The sequence below is a fragment of the Palaemon carinicauda genome, chromosome 27, assembly GCF_036898095.1.
Source record: "Palaemon carinicauda isolate YSFRI2023 chromosome 27, ASM3689809v2, whole genome shotgun sequence".
Classification (NCBI taxonomy): domain Eukaryota; kingdom Metazoa; phylum Arthropoda; class Malacostraca; order Decapoda; family Palaemonidae; genus Palaemon; species Palaemon carinicauda.
The window spans coordinates 81,313,015-81,334,612 of record NC_090751.1 but is presented as its reverse complement, the minus strand read 5'-3'; the positions used below and the strand labels follow the sequence as shown (position 1 = coordinate 81,334,612).

At 44.0% G+C, this 21,598-nt stretch overlaps 1 protein-coding gene across 4 annotated transcripts in view; it reads left to right on the top strand.

Annotated features, from left to right (window-relative positions):
- Nucleotides 1-21,598, top strand: part of LOC137620766 (uncharacterized) — a 256,783-nt gene that overhangs the window by 72,558 nt on the left and 162,627 nt on the right. For all 4 annotated transcript variants that reach the window (XM_068351178.1, XM_068351179.1, XM_068351177.1 and 1 more), the window contains exon 2: nt 2,378-2,607. In XM_068351178.1, coding sequence (XP_068207279.1) covers nt 2,378-2,607 — 230 coding nt within the window. The remainder of the gene's footprint in view (nt 1-2,377; nt 2,608-21,598) is intronic.

Here is a 21,598-nt window from a genome sequence, read left to right as displayed (position 1 = left end):
ACCATCGATGTGTTGCCTCCGTAGCTTGCTCCAACTTCCCGCCGGGAGTCTATCCAGCATCTCCTCAAAGAGAGAGGATTTTTCACAACAAGTGGCGAAAAGGAGGCCTGGACATCTGCGCAAGTCTTCCGCAGTAGTCTCCCAGGCGAAAGAGCGAGTTTCTGTGGCCGGTGTCGGGGAGAGGGCATCCCTCCACACGATGCCGCTTCCAGCAATAGCGGAGCCCCTAGTGGGATTGCGGGATAAATGTGCCTTTCAGTTTCGACTGTGAAAGGCTATCCTTCAGCCTTAAGTCTTGCCTCCAGGCTCTAGGGACAAACATTTCTCCCCTGCTGGAACTCTTCCTTCTCATACGAAGCCTTGTCCTCTCCTGCCCTCAGTCGAAGGTGAGACCTCCTCCTTGGGACGTGGTTCGAGTCCTCGAGTCTCTAAAGAGACCCCCTGACGAACCACTACGTAAGTCCCCAGATCACCACCTTTCTGGGTAGACAAGTGTTCCTGCTAGCCTATCTTCAGCCAAGCGAGTCACATGGTCTCTCATACGACTTCGCCCATTCAGGGGTTTAGGGGAAGGCAACATTCAGGTTCGTCCCTGAGGTTTGTTGCCGAGACTCAGAATCCGGGAGTGCCGGACCCGCTATTCCACTCCTTCCAGGGTTCGAGTCTCCGTCCTGTAGCAGATGACCCAGACCATCTCCTACCTTGCCGGTAGGGAGTCTGAGCTGGCATCTTCAGAGAACGGCTGCAGTTCGTCTCCAGGCTCAAGCCTCGTTCGTGGATCCTGGGTAACGAAGAGAAGGGTCTCCAGGAGTACCATCTCGGCCCGGATTCGCAGGGTGCTACACCCTGCCTTGAATCCTGACCCTTCTCCGTCGCATCGCCCCCGAGAGCCTATGATGTCAGGGGCTTAGCTACTTCCTTGCCCTTCATGGAGCATCATTCAGTGACGCAGGTCCTACAAGCGGGGATGTTGAAGCATCAGACCTTCTTCTCAGCCCCTTACCTGCAAGACATGACCCACAGGAGGCTCGATACGTTTCTATCGGCCCTGTGGTGGCTTCACAACAGCTGGTCTAAACCTTAGGCTCCTTGATGGACAAGTAGCAGAGGTTGAGGGCATTGTTACCTGGTGTTAGTCTGCATGAATGAAAAGATCTGTCTGGCCCTTATTCTTTTCTTCATCCTCTCCTCCCACAGAGAAAGCAGCATCCTGGGTTCTCTGCACAGCTGACCTCAAACCACTGCAGGTAGACCATGCTTCCTTGTGTTCCTAGTATTGGGTGTAATACTGTCATGTCCCCATACCCCGACGGTGTGGTATTGGGAGAGTCCTAGCCTGGATTTCCTTCTGAGGGACTCCAGGGCAACTGCCTGGGACAAGTCACTTTTCACCTTCGCACACACCTTACGTAGGCCGCGGCAGTTTCACAACCGCCAGCGAGGAGCAGGGATTCCCTATTGTCCGAATACTTGATCGCTCGAATATGGAATCCCCGGGCAAGCCAAAGCCAGTATGGCCGGGGACTTACCACCCTTCCTAAGGGTTAAGTCACCCCATGTAAATAGCGTGGTTTGTATTTCAGTTACGGAACAAATGACAAATTCGTAGATAATTTGTATTTTCCCTAACTATACAAACCTTAGCTATTTACAGTTATGTGCCCGCCAGCCCTGTCCCCCAAGATAAGTCCTACCTCTAAGTAAAGTGGAGTATTCTCCGGTGTGTGTGAGGGGGGAGGGGTAGCTAGCTACCCCTCCCTACCCCCTGCTAACTAGCGGCGGGGTAGGAAACCCTCGTTAAAACTTTTATGGCTCGTCGTTCAGCTACGCCGAAGTAATTACCCCATGTAAATAGCTAAGGTTTGTATAGTTAGGAAAAATACAAATTATCTACGAATTTGTCATGTTACTCACCTCCATCTGCAGGTAAAAAGCATATCCTTTGTGTAGCCTGAAATATGAAATATGTTTCTTACATCCTTGTCCTCCCAGCGACGGGGAGTTGGGCAATAACTAGGTTAAGTAAGCAAAGTATTTCACTCCAAGATCATTACCTGCTAAAGTCACGGTCGTTAGTTTTCACACACATACTGATTGCCCAGGCCATGAGCTCTCATACATAGGGGAGAGTTAGCAATGTTTTAGGGTGCCTCTGTTAAGCTTGTGCAAAGCACAGAGATACACCCCGGGTCAAGATACCAGTCTGTTGGTTAGGACTTCCACCCATTTAAGGGTGTCTCCCTAGTAAAGATCAAAAGGTTTGTATTAGGTTTGGAACAATTGACAAATTTTTAAGTAATTTGCATTTTTCCTGTCGGTTTTAGTCCCTAAGTTTGAAATAGGAATAGTTTTAAATGTTTAACCTTCTATGTTACAGAAAGTATGGAAGAGGCCACATTTGCTCCTGAAACATCGGAGAAGGAAAAAGTACAGTGGCTTCACGTCCACGTTGAGAAGTTGGTACGGCTCATCGGAGAACGTTGGCCAGAGTTTTTAAATGGTGTCAAAAAGAAGAAATTTTTATGGAGAGATATAGCAGCGTCATTATCAGTAGACGGCTTTCATGTCAGTGGCAAGGAATGTGACCGAAAATGGAGGAATCTAAAGGTATGAGTGTGTTTCAAAGTTTGAAGTCATCATCATGTACTAGAAGTTTGTTATTCACAGTAAAAGTTGTTTGCATTCTTATTTTTAAGCACAAACACAAACCTTTTTACAGTATTAATAAGCATTACCTTTAGATAATTTATCTAGCCCTGAATCCCAATAACCCACCCAAATTTTTACCACATTGGCAACCTTAATACCTCCTATTCCTTACCTCTGTTGGTAATATTGAGGGCTGGAATGAGAAATCATAAAACTCTCTCATCAGTTGCTTTGGAGCGACCAGTTGAATAAAAACCGTTAGCTCCTTCAGAATATCAATATGACCAATTCGTAGATAATTTGTATTTTTCCTAACTATACAAACCTTAGCTATTTAATAGGGGTATTACTTTCGGCGTTGCTGAAATGACAAGCCATTGATTTTTAACGAGGGTTAACTACCCATACCGCTAGTTAGCGGGAGTAGGGGTAGGGTAGCTTGCTACCGCCCCCTCTCACACACCTGTGATTGAGCTCACTTTGCTTGGAGGTAGGACTTCAAGGGGGATAGGGCTGGCGGGTAAGTTTGCTTAATTGATTGATTTGAAGTTTTCTGGCATCCTGACATTGAAGGTCATTGACGCCGAAAGTTTGCTTAAATAGCTAAGGTTTGTATAGTTAGGAAAAATACAAATTATCTGTGAATTGGTCATTTGTTCCGTAACTGGAATACAATTCATGCTATTTAATAGGGGTTACTCACCCAATAGGAAGGGTGGACGTCAGCCAATCTGGCTTTTGGCTTTTACCCGGGGGCTCCTTATCTGAGTATATCAGTACTCAAAAAATAAGGAGTCCATGTATTAGTGTGCTACTTTTATAAGCACACATTGAGTATGTGTTGTTCAAGATGTTAAGTCTTAATAATGAAGTTCATCTTAGTAACTTTAAAAAGTATTTATTCTCTAAAAACAACAGAGTTAAACATCTCCATCACAGGAGTGGAGCTGGTTTGGTCGGATGACCAATTCAGGTGAAGTATAGATATGAACTGCTTAAATTATCGATATCACAGATATCGTATGCTTAGTTGTCTTAGCATTTAAACACAATATGGAAACTTTACATTCTTTCTCGGAAGACACCTGCATCCGGTGACGACACAATCTTTCACACACTATGCATTGGTGTTGACGTTTCAGAAAAATGTTACATTGACGAGGCTGCAAAGTACATCCTGTTTATGATTTTATATGACTACAGCAAATCTCACGCTAGCATCTTCATCCACAATGACATATTACGTCATGTGTTTTAAACATGTAATAACTAACTATTTCATTTATTACATTAGCTCGGCCAGCTATCTCAATTTTTTCAAAAAAAATTTAACAACAAGCCAAAACATGTTTACTAGGTGTGACTGGACATACGTATTATTCTTTGTTTAACTTTAGCCATAAGCAAATGAGGACGAATGTCCAAATAGGCACATCAAAAAAATAATAACAATAACGCATATGAAAAGATATTACCAAAGCAAAGAAAAAAAATGCATGATAAATACAGATCATATATATGGTACATTGCTAGCAAATGATTATATGGTACCAAAAAAAATACTGATATACATATGATTCGGTAACTTGTTAAAGAATAATTGTTACCTTTGTCAGAAACATAGATTAACACAATACGGTAACTAATAAAAATATTTGTTGCCTTGGTAAAGATTCAATTTTAGTGCACAAACACGAATTCCTGGTACGTACACGTACCACGGTTTCGTACATACATATATATATATATATATATATATATATATATATATATATATATATATATATATATATATATATTTATATATAGGGCTGATATATTTTATTAGATGCCCATAGATTCTATTATTTTTATTTTTTTTTCTCTTTTCTTTTAACATTCCGGCTTATATATTTTATTAGATGCCGAGAGAAAAAATGATTTGTATTTTTTTAAATGTTTTTTTAAATGTATTTTTAACAATGCAAAGTTCAAAAATTTCCTCAATTACATATTACTAGCGTACTTACAGCTTTTCGTACAAACTCAATTTCCAGAGCCTTTTACTCCTTTAGCGAATGAGGTGGCCACTTCAAACGGCTTTAAACTGAATTAAATAAGGAGTTTTGTCTGGACATGGCGAAACGTTCTGTTTTAGCTTCCAACTGTACCATAACCTACGCCAAACAAGGGTGTTCATGGCGATAAATATCATCACCGTAATGCTTAATCCTGCTAGTAGTATGGGGTGAAGAATTTCCTTATAAGTCGGTGACAGGTGATCCACCTCGGTCAATTTCATCAACCGCTTGGCAACCTGTTGATTGTACGGGAGAGGTAGTGCTGGCATTGTAGACGTCCACGTGAAGTTCGCGAAGTAGGCTCGTTCTCTGATGAGTGTCCTTAGCCCGGTCACCATGGAATTAGGGGAAGTCCCGATATAACCATCTGCTGCAACAAAGATGTGGGCGAATGACGTGGATCCGTCAGGGCATGATACATTGAAGCCGTCCTTGTCGTATCGTATCCACGAGCCATTGTTCAGTCTGCAATTGAACTCATTATTGTCAAAGGGATAAAGCTTATCCAGACAATTTTCACTTGTATGGGAGAGAGCACCGTCTAGCACTATACCTAACTCGCATGAATCCATTAAGTTTTTATGGAATTCAAATGAGTCAGCTGTACATATTTTTCTATCCATTGCGTCTGAACAGTGAGTTAATTGATTTAAGTCTTTAATGACCGTATATGTTTCCTTGTCTGGGGAAATCAATACGTGTCCTGTCAAACTGGATATTACTGGATTTGAGTGATTCGTCATGAAAGTCGGAAATGGTGATATCCTGTAAGATTGCCAGGCATCAGAAGAATCAAAGGGAATTGTAATCCTAATCTTGTTATTATCAATGCTTACTGTAATTAGGCTGTAATAAAATTCTAACCTACGTTCGCCTAACAAAGGAACATAGCCTAGTTTATCCCTTCCGTTCTCCAGAATTAACTTTAAGTAACTTATAGGCAACAAATGGGGCGACAGTACACCTTTAGTTGCTAACGTGATAGCTTCTATATAATCCTTGGATTTCTCAATGAAATGTGCAATTCTGTTATGTATGTGATCTATCTTTGAATCATAATACGTTAACGTTGCCAACAAATTCTGTACTTCCATAATCTGAATGATATTATTTGAATGTTAATTTACTAAATCCATAATTTGATTGATCGAAGCTAACTGATTCCTTAGTTCTGACATAATCAATTCATCTTCATGAGTCAAGAAGTCAATTTTCTTATTTTGATTACTAATCTTAAGACGATTGGAAATTCCTAAACCTAAACTTGCAATAGACCCAAAGATGTTTAATGCAGCATAAATAAATGGATTTCGTCTTTCTTTATGTTCGTGTCCTACAGTCCACATCAAAAGGTCATAAGCCAAAGATCCTGTCTCGTAAGTCTTATTTTTCAAGTCATCAGATAGCATCTCTGCAACTTTTAATGTCGATCCAAGCAAACTCTCTGTAGTCAAATGAAAATGTCTCCTATGCAACTCATCCAATGAGACAGAAAACCTTGAAATGGCGGTTTTTAAGCTAGTGACATCACTCTCTGGAAGAAAAATTGCTTGCATATTCACTTCTACAACTACGCTGCTCGATGTAATAAAAACGTCTTCTTGTCTTTCAACTATAGTGCCATATTTAAAATCTATACTTTTAGTTTTAGAGCTCATCCCACACGAGAAAAATGTCTGAGCGAACAATATCACTCCCAACAACAAAAAATTCATCTTGGAAACCTGTAATGAGAAAAATATATGTAATTACTCCTGTATTAAGAAGAAAACTTTTAATCACATAAAATAAAAAATTTTTCCCTCACTTCTTTCCATCCCTTTTTCTTTTTTTTTTCTTTTTATTTTTAATTTCTTATGTGAGCCAATGGTACTATTCTCTCATCCGTGGGTTGGGATACGTTTTGAACTCTAAACCTATTGGCCGTTAATGTTTCCAAAATGTTAAATGGGCCTTCAAACTTAGGTGTTAGTTTATAATTGAGTCCTTTACGCACATTGATTTGTATATACACGTTATCACCCACGGTATATGTTTTAGTTGGCTTCGCTATTTTATCATGATTCCTTTTCATTATGACTTGTGATTCTTTTAAATTCTTTCGAAGGATATCATATCGACTTATGCTTGCATTTATACATTCTTTTAAAGGATTTGATAGATTAGTTGTAGGCGTTAATACATGGAAAGGTGTTCTAACTGGGGTACCATACAATGCTTCATGCGGTAACATTTTAATTGATATATGATATGAATGATTCAGAGTACTCAGTGCCGCCGGTATTGCAATATCCCAGTTGGGGTCTGATCCCCCTAGTGTTACTCTTAATATATTTAAAACTTTTCTATTTGCTCTTTCCACTAGCCCATTCGACTCTGGGTGATATATCATGGTATTTATTTTCTTTATGCTAAGGAATTCACACAATGAGGTAAGAAAGTGATTATTAAATTCACCACCCGAGTCTGAAATTATCATGTGTGGAATTCCATGTTTACAAATGTAACACTCGTAAAACTTCCTAGCGCATTCAATCGCAGTTTTAGTTTTAAGCGCTATTAGTTCTGTGTATTGAGTTAAAGCATCTATAATTACTAAGAGTTGCTTATTTCCTCTGTCTGACTCGTAAAATCCTGTTAACAAATCTAAATGTATTCTTTCAAAGGGTTGATTGGGCACGGGATAAGCCCCTAGGCTGACAGGTGTTTTCGTATGCCCTTTGTTTTCCTGACATGTGCGACAATTAGCTATGTGTCTTTTTATATCTGTAAGCATCGTATGCCAATAAAACAATGATTTGGCTTTCTGTGACATTAATGAGAACCCCGGGTGTCCATGTAATGGATTTGAATGCAACCAATTCAGGACAGTGGAAATAAGTGAGATTGGTACTACTACCTGGTCGTTAGTTACATGTGGTGTATTGCGGGTTTTCCTTGTCACAGTCCTACACAGAATATCATCTTTGATTATATAATTCTGCTGCTTATACTTTATATATCCCTTTTCCTTATGATTGCCTTTCAAAGCATTTATAATTGTTTCTATTTTCTGATCTTTTCTTTGCTCAGTCTGTAATAATTCAGCGCTCCAGCCTAAATCTTCTTGTTCAGATATCGTTTTAACAATAGGCATGGATGTTGATATATCTATTAATTCAGCTAAAGGCTCCGTACAAGATGACACGGGGTTGCGTGATAATGCATCCGCAATGATATTTGCTTTCCCAGGTAAATACCCGATTCTTGCGCCAAAATCTTGAATGATCAAATGCCACCGAGTTCGTTTAGGGCTGTGGTTGAAGCCTTTAAAGAACTCGGTTAGTGGTTTATGGTCAGTAAGAACCTTAACGGGATAACCGTAAATTATGAACTTAAAATGCACTAGTGAATTAACAATAGCTAGCCCTTCCTTGTCTATTACTGCATACTTACTTTCGGAAGTTCTCAATTTTCGAGAATAGAAAGCTATCGGGAAAAATTGTTTATCATATTGCTGAAGCAATACCCCTCCGACTCCTAAGTCTGAGGCGTCTGTTGCAATGAAGAATTCCTTACCGAAGTCAGGAAATTTTAAGATAGGAGAACTACACAGTTCATCTTTCAAGGTATTAAACGCCTGTTGATGCTCAGACCATATGAAATCTACGCCCTTCTTCGTAAGATCAGTTAAAGGAGCGGCTATTATTGAATAGTTGCGTATAAAACGCCTGTAATATCCACTACAACCCAGAAATTGCTGTATTCCCTTGACATTAGTAGGTATGGGAAAATTACGTATAGCCGACACCTTATCATGGACTACTTTAAGACCTTGGCTTGACACCATGAAACCCAAATATATTAATTCTGTTTTGAAAAATTCACACTTACTAATCTTTACCCTTAAGTTATGTTGTCTTAATCTCTGTAGTACTAGTTCTAACTTACGTAGATGTTCTTCTAAGGTGTTGGAAAAGATTACAAGATCATCCATATAGGCATGCAATATATCCCCTAACAAGTCTCCAAACACTATGTTAATCATTCTTGTAAATGTTATCGGAGCACAACGTAAACCAAAAGGCATCCGTAAAAATTCATAATGTCCCCTGGCTGTGCTGAAGGCTGTGTATGGGATACTATCTTCTTCTAATGATATCTGGTGAAAGCCTTTAAGTAAGTCCAAACTGGTAAAATATTTATTTTGACCTAACAAAGACAAAATATCGTCAGTACATGGCACTGGGAATCGATCAGGGATCGTCTCCTCGTTTAGACGACGGAAGTCGACGCAGATACGCCATGTTCGATCTTTTTTCGGTACAACTATTAAAGGAAAATTGTAAGGGCTGTTTGATTTCCTAATGACTCCTTCTTCTAGCATTTTACCTACTTCATCATTTATTTCATTCTGGAATTTCATAGGGAGTCTGTACGAGGGTACATAGATAATTTTCTGCTTGTCCTTTAACCTTATTTGATGCTCGATCACATCTGTTTTTCCTAAGGATCCATCCGTAGTGGAAAAAACATCATGATATTTAGTTAAAAGTCCAAAAATTTTCTGCTGAATTTCTTCGTCTTGAATGTCTTTATTGATTTTATTTTTAATAGATTGCAAAAGGGATTCATCCGCAACTGATTGAGAGTGATTGATTTCAGCATCGGTAAGAATACGATGTTTATAAACTTCTACAGTACATCCAAGATATGTTGATTTTTGTGAATTACTAAAGTGTTATTTAAATGATTACAGACTTCAATATTACATTGTTGATGTGAGCCTACTGTATAAATAGCTTGTGTGACAGACAATCCGTTAGTTTTCAAAGTGTCGGAAAGGATTAATATTTCAGACCCCGGTAATGTTTTCTTTATTTGCACTATCAAATTCGAAGGTACGTTTGGCTCAATAGATTGCGTGCAAGATGATATTACGGGTGAACGAGAATTCTGCTGGGTCGCGTATATTATTTCTTTATTAGTGAGACAAGTTATTGGTACTTCAACTTACGTTACGGTTACATTTGTCGTCTCCTTTTTATCCAAAACTGATTTTAAGGTATTAGAAGACTTATAGAATTTCCCTTTGATATACACGTCGTGCTTGGCAGGGGCTAAGATAATGTTTTGATTTCCCATAGATGGGTATCCTATAATTACAGCTGGATACATATCAATGTTTTGTACAACAACAAATGTATCGGCAAACGTGCGTTTACCGACTTTGAATTGAACATGAGTTATGCCTATGACATTTAATTCATTATTTCCTATACCTGAGAGTCTAACTCCGGATTTTTCAATCGGAAAGTTCGAAAACAACAAATGATGTGTCTTCAAATCCATGATATTACGTGGACTACCAGAGTCAAAAAATAACGTAAAGGATTTGTGTTCTAAGTTTACAGCATATAAGGTTGGTCGTAACTCATTTTGGCTTATTATCGTATGAATTCGTTGCAAATCTACGGGAGCATGCACTGTTTTACTTAATTCGGCTGTGTGTTTCATAGGAAAATCTATTGCTTCACAATTATCTGATAAAACATTAAATTGATTATTCAATACTATTGATGTTGACATGAATGACCTTGACCCAACATCACTCTCTTCCCCTCTGGAGTTAACTATGTGGTATTTGCTTTGCTCTGCACATTCTGAAAATTAGTCTGACCTTGCGAGGTCTGGTTTGACGACCCAGGCTCAGCGATATTCGAAGAAGTGTTTGTTTGCTTTGGACTCTGAACTGCATTGACATTTGGTTGTTTCTTCTTATTATTAAAATGAGGATTTTTCTTTTTATTTCCATATGGAACTGACTGTGGAATTGACTGTGTATTTCTGGGATTCTGTTGTGTCTTACGTGAGTAACACTGATTGTATGAATGAGTTGAACTATTATGAATTGAGCAGAATTTCGTTCTGCAGTCCGCGCTTAAGTGACCTTGACGTTTGCAATTATAACACGTCATTCCCGCTACTTGACTATTATTAACTACGTTCACTGTTTGTGGCTTTGTTTCATTCTTTGCAAAAACTTGAGTTAACACGGGATCAAGATCTGGACACTTAGACATGTGTTTTTTTATCTGTTTATATACATCCAATTCCGTACTTGCAGGCGTTAACTTTTTATCAAAACATAGCACTAAAGCTTCAGGCAACATAAGTGTCATGCAAGTTAAATACATTTATCGTAAAAAATCTTTCACGGAGATGTTATCTCTAGTAACCCAAGTGGAATTACCTAAAATATCCTGATATTCATTAAGCCTATCAGCTATGAGAGCTGCTCTCTCAATAACATTAAGCCGATTCATAGTGGCTTGATTAAGTGTATTTCTTAACGTTAATACTACATCCAAGGCTTCTTCACCCCCATAGACCGCGCGTAACCTAACTTTGAAATCATCCCAGGTAACTGCTTCTTGAAATGAAACACCTCTTAAATACGCACTCGCATCCCCCTCAGAAAAATCTATAAAACTTTTAGCTTCTTGTAATTGTACAAAAGGGTCTACGATTTGTTTGGCATTTAAATGGGCATCAACGGATGAAATCCATGACTCCACATTTTGAGGCAAGAACCCATTGACTCGACCCTGAAAAGGAAGGATTGCAGACCTGGCATTTACAAACGTCACAATTGGGGGAGGATTAGTCTGGCCTACGCCACTAGGTCCAGGGGTGGGGCTCACAGGGGGCGTCATGACTGCTGTATTTCTTTTCCTATCTCTTCGACCCCTTGCAATTCTATCAAAATTTCTATATGAATACAGACGTCCACTGTGTAAACGCATATGTATAACAAAATTCCCCAAACAATGTTACTAATCCCAAGACATTTCCCGAGAATTTCTGAAAGAAAACCGAACACAAAGATATTTCCTGTAAATTTCTGAAAGAAAAAGGAATTAGCACAAAGAGAGAAAAAATTCTAGATGAGAATTCGGAGTTGAACACAGTTTCCTTTAATGAAAGGAAAATAAAAGATTAGCAAACCACTCACCCCAGTAATAATCGACTAACGACTCGTGATAACTACACTTCACTGCCCAAACTGGAATGAATTTGAAAAATTGTACTTAGCTTATATATGGTTCTGTGTGATGTCGTCACATCCTCTCTCTCTCTTGATGTTTGTTAGCGATGTATCGTTCGAGTTTCCGTTAAATGTAGTGCTTCCTGGATATGTTTTGTAAGCGTTGAATGTCAGTCCTTGGGTTTCCTAGGATGTTGATTGAAGATCCAGTTCATCAGTTTGTATGTATAACATTCATTAAATGTTATAGATTTTGATGGACTATGTTACTTAGTCAAAATTGTAGATTCATTAACGTTGAGTTCTTGAAGATCTTTCTCTGGTTTTTACAGCTTTATTTTGATGTCTTGAAGATCTTCCTCTAATTCTTAGAGTTTATTATTATAATTACTTGAAGATCTTTCTCTGATTCGTAGAGTTTAACCGCTGCCACCATTTATTAGTGTGTTACTTTTATAAGCACACATTGAGTATGTGTTGTTTAAGATGTTAAGTCTTGATAATGAAGTTCATCTTAGTAACTTTAAAAAGTATTTATTCTCTAAAAACAACAGAGTTAAACATCTCCATCACAGGAGTGGAGCTGGTTTGGTCGGATGACCAATTCAGGTGAAGTATAGATATGTACTGCTTAAATTATCGATATCACAGATATCGTATGCTTAGTTGTCTTAGCATTTAAACACAATATGGAAACTTTACATTCTTTCTCGGAAGGCACCTGCATCCGGTGACGACACAATCTTTCACACACTATGCATTGGTGTTGACGTTTCAGAAAAATGTTACATTGCCGAGGCTGCAAAGTACATCCTGTTTATGATTTTATATGACTACAGCAAATCTCACGCTAGCATCTTCATCCACAATGACATATTACGTCATGTGTTTTAAACATGTAATAACTAACTATTTCATTTATTACACATGCACCTCGCTAAAACCTTGCTATGCAAGGTCAGCGGCCTACACAAGCTGTGTGTTGAGGTATGTAGAAGTGTGACTGTCCTGGTAAAGTTATTCCGAGTTCTTTAGAAGGAAAAACTGTGTAACTAGGGCTTTCCCAATACCACCTCGTCAGGGTACTAGGTGCACAAGGGAGCATGGTTTACCTGCAGTGGTTTGAGGTCAGCTATGCAGAGAACCCAGGATGCTGCTTTCCCCAAGAGAGGGGAGAATGAAGAAAAGAATAAGGGCCAGTCAAACCTTTTCATTCACGCAGACTAAAACCAGGTAACAATGGCCTCAACCTTCTGCTACTTTTCCAATAAGGAGCTTGAGGTTTTAAACCAGCTGTTGTGCAGCCACCACAGGACCGATAGAGAACGTATCGAGTCTCCTGTTGGTCACGTTTTGCAGGTAGTGGGATGTGAATGTGGTCTGACGATTCCACACCCCAGCTTGAAGAACCTGCGTCACTGAAAAGTTTCTCTTGAAACCCAGGGAGGTAGCTATGCCCCTGACATCATGAGCTCTGGGGCGACGTGACGGAGGAGGGTCTGGATTCAGTGCATGGTCTAAGACCTTGCAAATCCACGCTGATATGGTGTTCTTGGTGACCCTCCTCTTAGTCTTTCCTGTGCTGACAAATAGTGCAGGCACACGAGGACGGGCTGCGGCTGTTTTCTTAAGATACAGCCTCAAAATCCTCACTGGGCATAGTAAGAGATGGTCTGGGTCATCTGTTACAGTATGGAAACTAGAAGTCCGGAAGGAGTCGAAACGTGGATCCACTACTCCTGGGTTCTGAGTCTTAGCAATAAACTCAGGGACGAAGCGTAACGTTACCTCTCCCCATTCCCTTGAATGGGTGATGTCGTATGAGAGACCATGAAGTTCACTGACTCGCTTGGCCAAAGCCAAAGCTAGCAGGAACACCGTCTTCCAAGTCAGGTGGCAATTGGTTGCCTGGCGTAATGGTTCATAGGGAGGTCTCTTAAGAGACCTGAGAACTCGAACCACGTTCCATGGGGAAGGTCTCACTTCTGACTGAGGGCAGGCAAGTTCATAACTCTGTATGAGTAAGGAAAGTTCTAGCGATGAAGAAATGTCCATTCCTTTCAGTCTGAAGGCGAGGCTTAAGGCTGAGCGATAGCCTTTTACTGCCGAGACTGACAGGTATATTTCTTCACGCAAATACACGAGGAACTCCGCTATTGCTGGAATAGTGGCATCGAGTGGAGAGATACCCCTTCAACGACACCAACCACAGAAGACTTTCCACTTTGCTTGGTAGACTGCTGCTGATGACTTTCGCAGGTATCCAGCCATCCTAGTTGCAACTTGTTGCAAAAATCCTCTCTCAGAGAGGAGATGCTGGACGGTCTCCAGTCGTGAAGTCGTAGCGAAGCTACGGCTTTGTGGAATATGTTGGAATGTGGTTGTTTGAGTACATTTTGTCATGGAGGGAGTTCTCTTGGGGGCTCCGTTAGGAGCTGCAGAAGGTCTGGAAACCATTCTGCGTGATGCCATAGCGGAGCTATGAGGGTCATTGAAAGATTGACCGATGTTCTGGTCTTGTTGAGTACCCTCCTCATCAGACAGAACGAGGGAAAGGCGTAAACGTCGATGTTGTCCCACCATTGCTGGGGTCTGGGACTAGGGAACAATACAGCGGGAGCCTTAAGTTCAGGGCCGTTGCGAAGAGATCCACAGTCGGAGAACCCCACAAAGTCAGGACTTTGTTGGCTACTAGATGATCCAATGACCACTTAGTACTTACTATCTGAGATGCTCTGCTCAGATTGGCGGCGAGCACATTCATTTTGCTCGGAATGAAGCGTGCTGATAGTGGTATCGAGTGGATTTTGGCCTATCTCAGTATCTCTACTGCTAGATGAGATAGCTGCTGCAAAAAAGTACCTCCTTGCTTGTTGATGTAAGCCACTACTGTGGTGTTGTCGCTCATCACCACCACTAAGTGGCCTGCCAAGAACTGTTGGAACTGTTGAAGGGCCAGAAAAACGGCCTTCATCTCTAGGAGATTTATGTGGAGGTACTTTTCTGACTCTGACCAGAGGCCTGAGGTCGTGTGGTGCAGCACGTGGGCCCCCCACCCTTTCTTTGAAGCGTCTGAGAACAGCATCCAATCCGGGGGCAGGACGAGAAGATCCACTCCCTTTCGTAGGTTCTTGTCTGTCACTCACCACTGGAGGTCTGTCAGTTCCCCTGATCCCATGGGGATCTAGATGTCCGGGGAATCGCGAGTTTGATTCCACCGGGACTTGAGTTGCCACTGGAGGGATCTCATCCTGAGGCGACCATTGGGAACTAGACGGGCCAGCGATGAAAGGTGACTGAGGAGAAGTAACCATGTTTGGGCTGGAAGTTCTTCTTGTCTGAGAAAGGGTCTTGCGACCTTTCTCAGCCTTGTTATCCTGTCGTCTGATGGGAAGGCTTTATGGAGATTGGTGTCTATGATCATGCCTAAGTATACCAGTCTCTGTGTAGGAAGCAGAGAAGACTTCTCGAGATTTACCATGATCCCCAAATCCTGGCAAAGTCTCAGAAGTTTGTCTCGGTGTTGAAGAAGGGTTGACACCGAGTCTCCTAGGATTAACCAGTCATCCAGATAACGGAGGAGACGGATGCCAATCCTGTGTGCCCAAGATGACACTAGAGCAAACACTCTGGTGAAAACTTGGGGTGCTGTGGAAAGACCGAAGCACAGAACCTGGAACTGGCACTTTCTGTTGTCTAGGCTGAATCTTAAGTACTGTACTTCCTTGAAGACGGATGGACTAGGATCTGGAAGTACGCTTCCTTTAGGTCCAGTATACACATGAAGTCCTGAGGTCTTACTGCTAGTCTGACCATGTCTGCAGTCTCCATGCTGAACGGAGTTTGTTTGACGAACTTGTTTAGGGCTGAGAGGTCGATGACTGGTCTCCAGCCTCCAGACACCTTTCTTACAAGAAAGAGTTGACAGAAGAAGCTTGGGGACTCGTCGAGGACCTCTTGGAGAGCGCCATCTTTAACAGGGTCTGGACTTCTGCTCGAAGGGCCTGCCCCCTTGCCGATCCCATGGCAAGGGAGTCTATTGACACTGGATTCCTGGTCAGGGGAAGTAGAAATGTTATGAACGGGACGCGATAACCTAGACGAATCATGGAGATTGTCCAGGAATCGGCCCCGAGTTGCTTCCACCTGTCTGGGCAACTTTGTAGGCATCCCCCCACTGGTGGAAACGCAGGGGGAGTGCCTGTCCTAGCGTTTGTGGCCTCGGCTGCTCCCTCTAGGATTCTTTCCTCCCCTGGAGGACTTTTTGTCTGTGAAAGGGCTTATTAGACACCACTGTCTTTGCTGCTATTTTTGTCGTTACGGTCTTGGTTGGACGGGGCTGCTGAGGTGCTGGAGGTTTATAGGGCTTAGTTGTTAAAGCCCTATGGAGGAGGGAGTCTTGATGAGACTTCCTTCACCTCTCAGCAGCAAGTTCCACGCCCTTAGGCTCAAACAGATGGGCCCCCTCTAGGGAGGAATGTCTGAGCCTATTTATCTCAACGCTTGGGACCTGTTGGTGGAACCTCTCAGATACTGCATCTCGATGTTTCAAGATAGTGTTTGCCCACAAGTTCGAGACTTGGTGGGCAAGAAACTTGATCGCGCGAGTGCCTGAGAGTAAAAAGGTCTCCATTGCCTTCCTGGTACGCTCCTTGGGAAAATCCTTGGATCGTATCACGGTACCTAAGGTCCCTAACCAGATGTCCAGCCACGAAGTAGCTTGCATCGCATACTTAGTGACCTTTTCCGGCTTAAGGACCCCGGTTGCCGAGAACGAGACCTTCCGGCTGGAGAGTCTCTCAAGAGGGACTCCCCTGGTTAGCTCTTCCAGAGAGTGGTGAAGAGGAAGAGCTGAACTGGGTTTCTCCAGGATCTCGAAGTACCTCCTTTGCTGTACGCGAGGAGGTAGGAGGAGCTTGTTCGTAGAGCCGGCACGGTTGGAGGAGGCAAACTCGGAGAGCTGTTGGGAGATCTTGTCCCTGGTACTCTTCAACCCTTGAGACCAGGGCAGGGCTGCACTGGTCTTTGAGGGTTTCTGAGTGCCGAAGATGCGGTCTAAGACCGTGTCTTTGTTCTCTCGAGTGGGTATCTCTGGGTTGGAAAACCCATTGAGAACCCTCATTAGAGTCAGAACCTGCCAGAATGCATGTTCTGATTCTTGTTGGTCTCCTCGTAATGTAGGATTCGCAGCGAAGTCTCCTTCTATCCCCAAGAGCTCTTCATGGGGTGAGTCGCGGACAATCCTTGAGTGGCTGGCTGTCTCCGTTCTATCCCTAGTGGAGGAATTTGGCTGAGTTTTGGAGTCTTTGGATTCCTTCCGAGGAAGGAGGTAAGATTCCAACATCGAAGGCCTGAGTGTCATGTCCCTCCTGGTCTCGGATTGAGGGGAACTCTCCTCGTGAAGGGAGGTTTCCTCCATTGGTGCGATGGAAGAGTGTCTCTCCTCTCGCAGCTCCCGTGGTGACGGATGGTCTTCATCCGACAGGGAGGGAGAGTATCCCTGGGGAGAAACTGGAGGGACTTGCCTTGATGGTCTGCACGGAGTCAGCTTCACCCTCGGGGAAGTGACCGCATCGGGAACTCCTCTTTTCCTCTTCAAAGGGGTAGAGGAAGCCATGGTTCTGTGTCTTTAGTCCAGAGCTATGGGTTGCTCTGATGAGCGGTCAGACAGGACGGGCTTGAATGCCTGTGTTACAGCTCTGACTAAGGTACTGAACCAAGGCTGCTTACGGACTGATGCACTGTCAGACAGATCCCCTGAAGGGAAAGGGACCGAAGGTTCAATACGAGGAGTCACCATAATAGGTGGGTCCGCCTTAGAAGGCAGTTTAGGGATCCTGAACCTCTCTGCTTGTGCCTGTTTCCCTTCTCCCGCAGGGTGCACTGGAATGCGTTTGCAGGGAGGGGAATGAGGTGATGGTGACCTTGCCGGGTGTAGATCCTTCGGCCGTGCCTGGTGGTGCACGCGCAGGAGAATCTTAGCACGCGGGAGAGTATTGGCGTGCGTGCGCCGGTGAGAGCTGGCGTGCGGGCATGTGGTGGCGCGTACGCATGTCTCTGTGCGTGCGATTAGGAGATATTTGGCGCGCAGGAGAGCGCAATTATCCAGGAGAGCGCCGGCGTGCTGGTGAGAGTTGGCGCGTAGGTTAAGGCTGCAATGTGCTTGCTGTCTCACCTACAGTGTGTTTGTGCGCCGGAGAAAATTAGCGCGCGTAGGAGCGCTGGCACGCGGGAGATACATGGTGCACACCCTGATGCGTAGGAGAGCACTGGCGCATAGGAGAGCGCTGGCGCGGGCGCGCAGGAGAGCGCTGGCGCGGGCGCGCAAGATAATCTTGGTGCGCGTGAGAGTATTGGCGTGTGTGCGCTGGTGAGAGCTGGCGCGCGGGCACGTGGTGGCGCGTACACATGTCTCTGTGCGTGCGCGCCGGAGATATTTGGGGCGCAGGAGAGCGCAAATGTCCAGGAGAGCACCGACGCGCCGGTGAGAGTTGGTGCGTAGGTGAGACCTGCAATGTGCTTGCTGTTTCACCTACAGTGTGTTTGTGCGGCGGGGAATATTGGCGCACAGGCATTCGTTGGCATGCGGGAGATACATAGTGCAAAGGCTGGCGAGTAGGAGAGCGCTGGCGCGTGGGAGAGCGCTGGCTCGTGGGAGAGCGGTGGCACGCGGGAGAGCACAGGGGCGCGGGAGAGTGCTGGCGCACGGGAGAGGAAGGGCGCACAAGAGAGCGCTGGCGCGCAGCAGAGCCCTGGCGCGCAGGTGGGCACTAGCGCGTAGGAGATCGTGGGCGCGTAGGCATAGGAGAACGCTGGCCCACAGGAGAGGGCAAGCGCGCTGCAGTGCACTGGCGCGTGGGCGACCCTGGGCGTGTGAGCGTAGGGTGCGCAGGTGAACGTGGGCGCGTGGCGCGCCGGAGAGCACTGACGTGCAGAATGTTGGCGCGCAGGCGCATGAGTTTGCTGCCATCACTGAGGGCGAGCAGGTGAAGGGGCGCGCCAAGGCGCTGTAGAGTGACGAGCAGTCTGACTAGCTGCTGGTGAGCGCTAAAGTTCTGTCAGATGGCAAGCTGCAGGGTGATGGCGCGCAGCTGCGCACTTTGGTAGAGCTACAAAAGGCTCTACTGGTGACAGGAACGGTGATGGCAGGTCGTCAGGTCTGGAGGGCGGATGGTCGGCGTGCCCTTTGTAAGGCCGACCATCCACTGAAGGGGATCGCGAACAATCGGCAGAGAGGTCCATGACCGAAGTCACAAGACTAATTGCAGGAGCAGTAACGATTGATGATTGAAGGTCAGAATGCAGCGGAGGCTCCTCTGCAGGGGACGGCTGTGACGAAGATGAACCAAAGAGGCGAGGCACCTCTTTGGTTCATCTTCGTTCACCGGTGGTGAAGGGAGACCTCTAAGGCGAAGAGGAAGGCGTGCCTTCCGACGAATGCGCCCTCTGGGGGCTGTTGGATCAGTAAGCTGACCGTGCGCCGCAGCAGTCGTCCGAAGAGTCTCTATAAGTAAACTCCCCCGAGGGGGAGAAACACTTGCAGGAGAGACAGATGTTGAACTTAGTTTCCCCCTCGAAAGATGTTCAGGAACGGGGGGAACTAAGTCGGCAGCAACCGCTGTAGAGTCTGGAGTGGCAGAGGAGATGGATGTTACCGCATGAGACACCTCTGACACAACAACGTCGACAAGGGTAAGGGATTCTACCTCTGATGGCGACGATGATTGCTTAACAGAAGCACCCATGCGGATGACCTGCAGCAAGGCTTCCTTGGAGGGTGGACCCATAAGCCCCAAGGAAGACCAAATCTGTAAAAGGGGAGTTAGTGACAAGGCCTCACCCGGGGGGAGAGGTGGGGCTGCTTCGCTAGGGGAAGCAACATCATCTCTCGAGAACTGGGGTTGGCCAATAATATCTTGGTCTACGCTACTACTCGACGGTCTCTCGTAAGAGACCGAACGAGTAGGAGCTTTGGAGGAGGGTCGGGAGACGGAAGAAGAGGCCTTGGGTTTTTCTTCCTTCAAAGAAACCTTTGAAGGAGAAATATCCCGCTTGGACTTCTTCCGCCGTCGCGCAAACCTCTCCCACTGGGAGGAAGACCACTCCCTACACGCTTTGTCCTCTGCATGAAGGACAAAGGGTGTGAGGATCAGTCTCCACTGCCGACATATATGTCCCACAAGGGAGGCAGGAGAGTCCAGGGCAGGTGTGCATGGTCGCAGAAGTCAACTTCACACACACTAAGAGAAAAAGAAAAGACAAAAGTCATTAATGGCTGCCAATATTCAGCGAGGATGAAGAGCGGCAACGTCGGTTCACCATCCGAGCCAAAAGCAAAAGTGAGCTCAATCACAGGTGTGTGAGGGGGGGCGGTAACAAGCTACCCTCCCCTACCCCCGCTAACTAGCGGTATGGGTAGTTAACCCTCGTTAAAAATCAATGGCTTGTCATTTCAGCTACGCCGAAAGTAATACCCCTATTAAATAGTGTGGTTTGTATTCTAGTTACGGAACAAACCCTTTTAGCCCTCAGCTCTTTTGAGCATATGTGTGAGTGTTGGTGTCTTTATACCTATTATTGATATTGGAAGTCCTTTCTTTATCATGTTTGATTGCCGTTAATCTGTTATTGTTTTTTTACAACCTGACTTCTTCTTATTGATGGAATCGTAGGATTCATCAGTGATTCCTCCTTCCAACCCTGTCAGGAGCTGCCCTTCCTGCAGTGTCAAAATGAGTTGTAAGGAATATGACTCCCATGAGAGTTGTTCCAGCTGTGCAGGTAAAAGTTTTTAATCTTACAACAGCAAATTATTCAGTTTTTGGCCTGTAAGTAGATGGCTGCATAGTTCAATAATTGTGTCTTTGCAGCCGGAAGGTCTTTCGAAGATAGGAGAAAAGGCCACGGTCAATAAGGAAATTTTGGTTCATGGCCTTATTTATCTTTGAGTGAGGTGAATTCAGAGTCTGATTGTGCTAACACACCTCCCCTTCAACCATTTATTTTTTCCTATAGTCGCTGTGGCGTAATAGTTATAGTGCTGGTCTTGTGGATTTTAGGATCCTCAGGGGCATAGGTTTGATCCTTCACCACAGTAGCTCGAGAATCTTTTTCAACAGAACTTTTACAATATGCTGTTAAGTATTCATTTAGAGTAAAATTTTAATTTACCTTTTTTGGGCTCAAGCCATGTCGTCCTGATGGAAGTTCCTCTAAGGTAGCTTCCTAGGGTATATTACAACTACGGCGATATTCCCAGAGAATTTACCTTAAGGTACCCAGAATTCTAACTCCTGGAGCGAATATCCCTAATAAAAGAATCAGGGATATCGCAAAATATCAGCGGACGTATTCTTGACACGCCACATGGCAATCTGTACCCCGAACAGAGTTAACACTTCGTAGGGGTCAAATGGCAAGAAAACGAAAACGATAAGAAAGGGGGGAGCCGTTCGTAAGGCATCTCTCCTCCCCGTTTCGTAAGCGTGCCCTGCGCCGCTCGCGGCGCCATCTGTATTCCTTTTTGCGTAGCTATACAACTCGGTGTTTTCCCTGTGTTTCTACCAAAAATCTTGGATTTACTCAAGCTAATATGCTTTCTCCAACTTCTTCTGCTTCCGATAAGTTGAGTACCATTTCTTTTATGTATAAATGTAGGCTCTTGGTAAAATTTAAAGTAATTAAAAGAGTTATCTTTGATACAAGAGCTGTTGCCTGCTGGAGGCGTCCTGGACGCTGTCGCTCGCTAGATAGGATTTATTTGGTTAGCCAGAGCGACGTTCCCAGCCCCCTTTTCGCTTTAATAAATTTAACTGCTTAGCTTATTTAGGAATATTTTTATGATGCTGTAGTATAGTGCCTT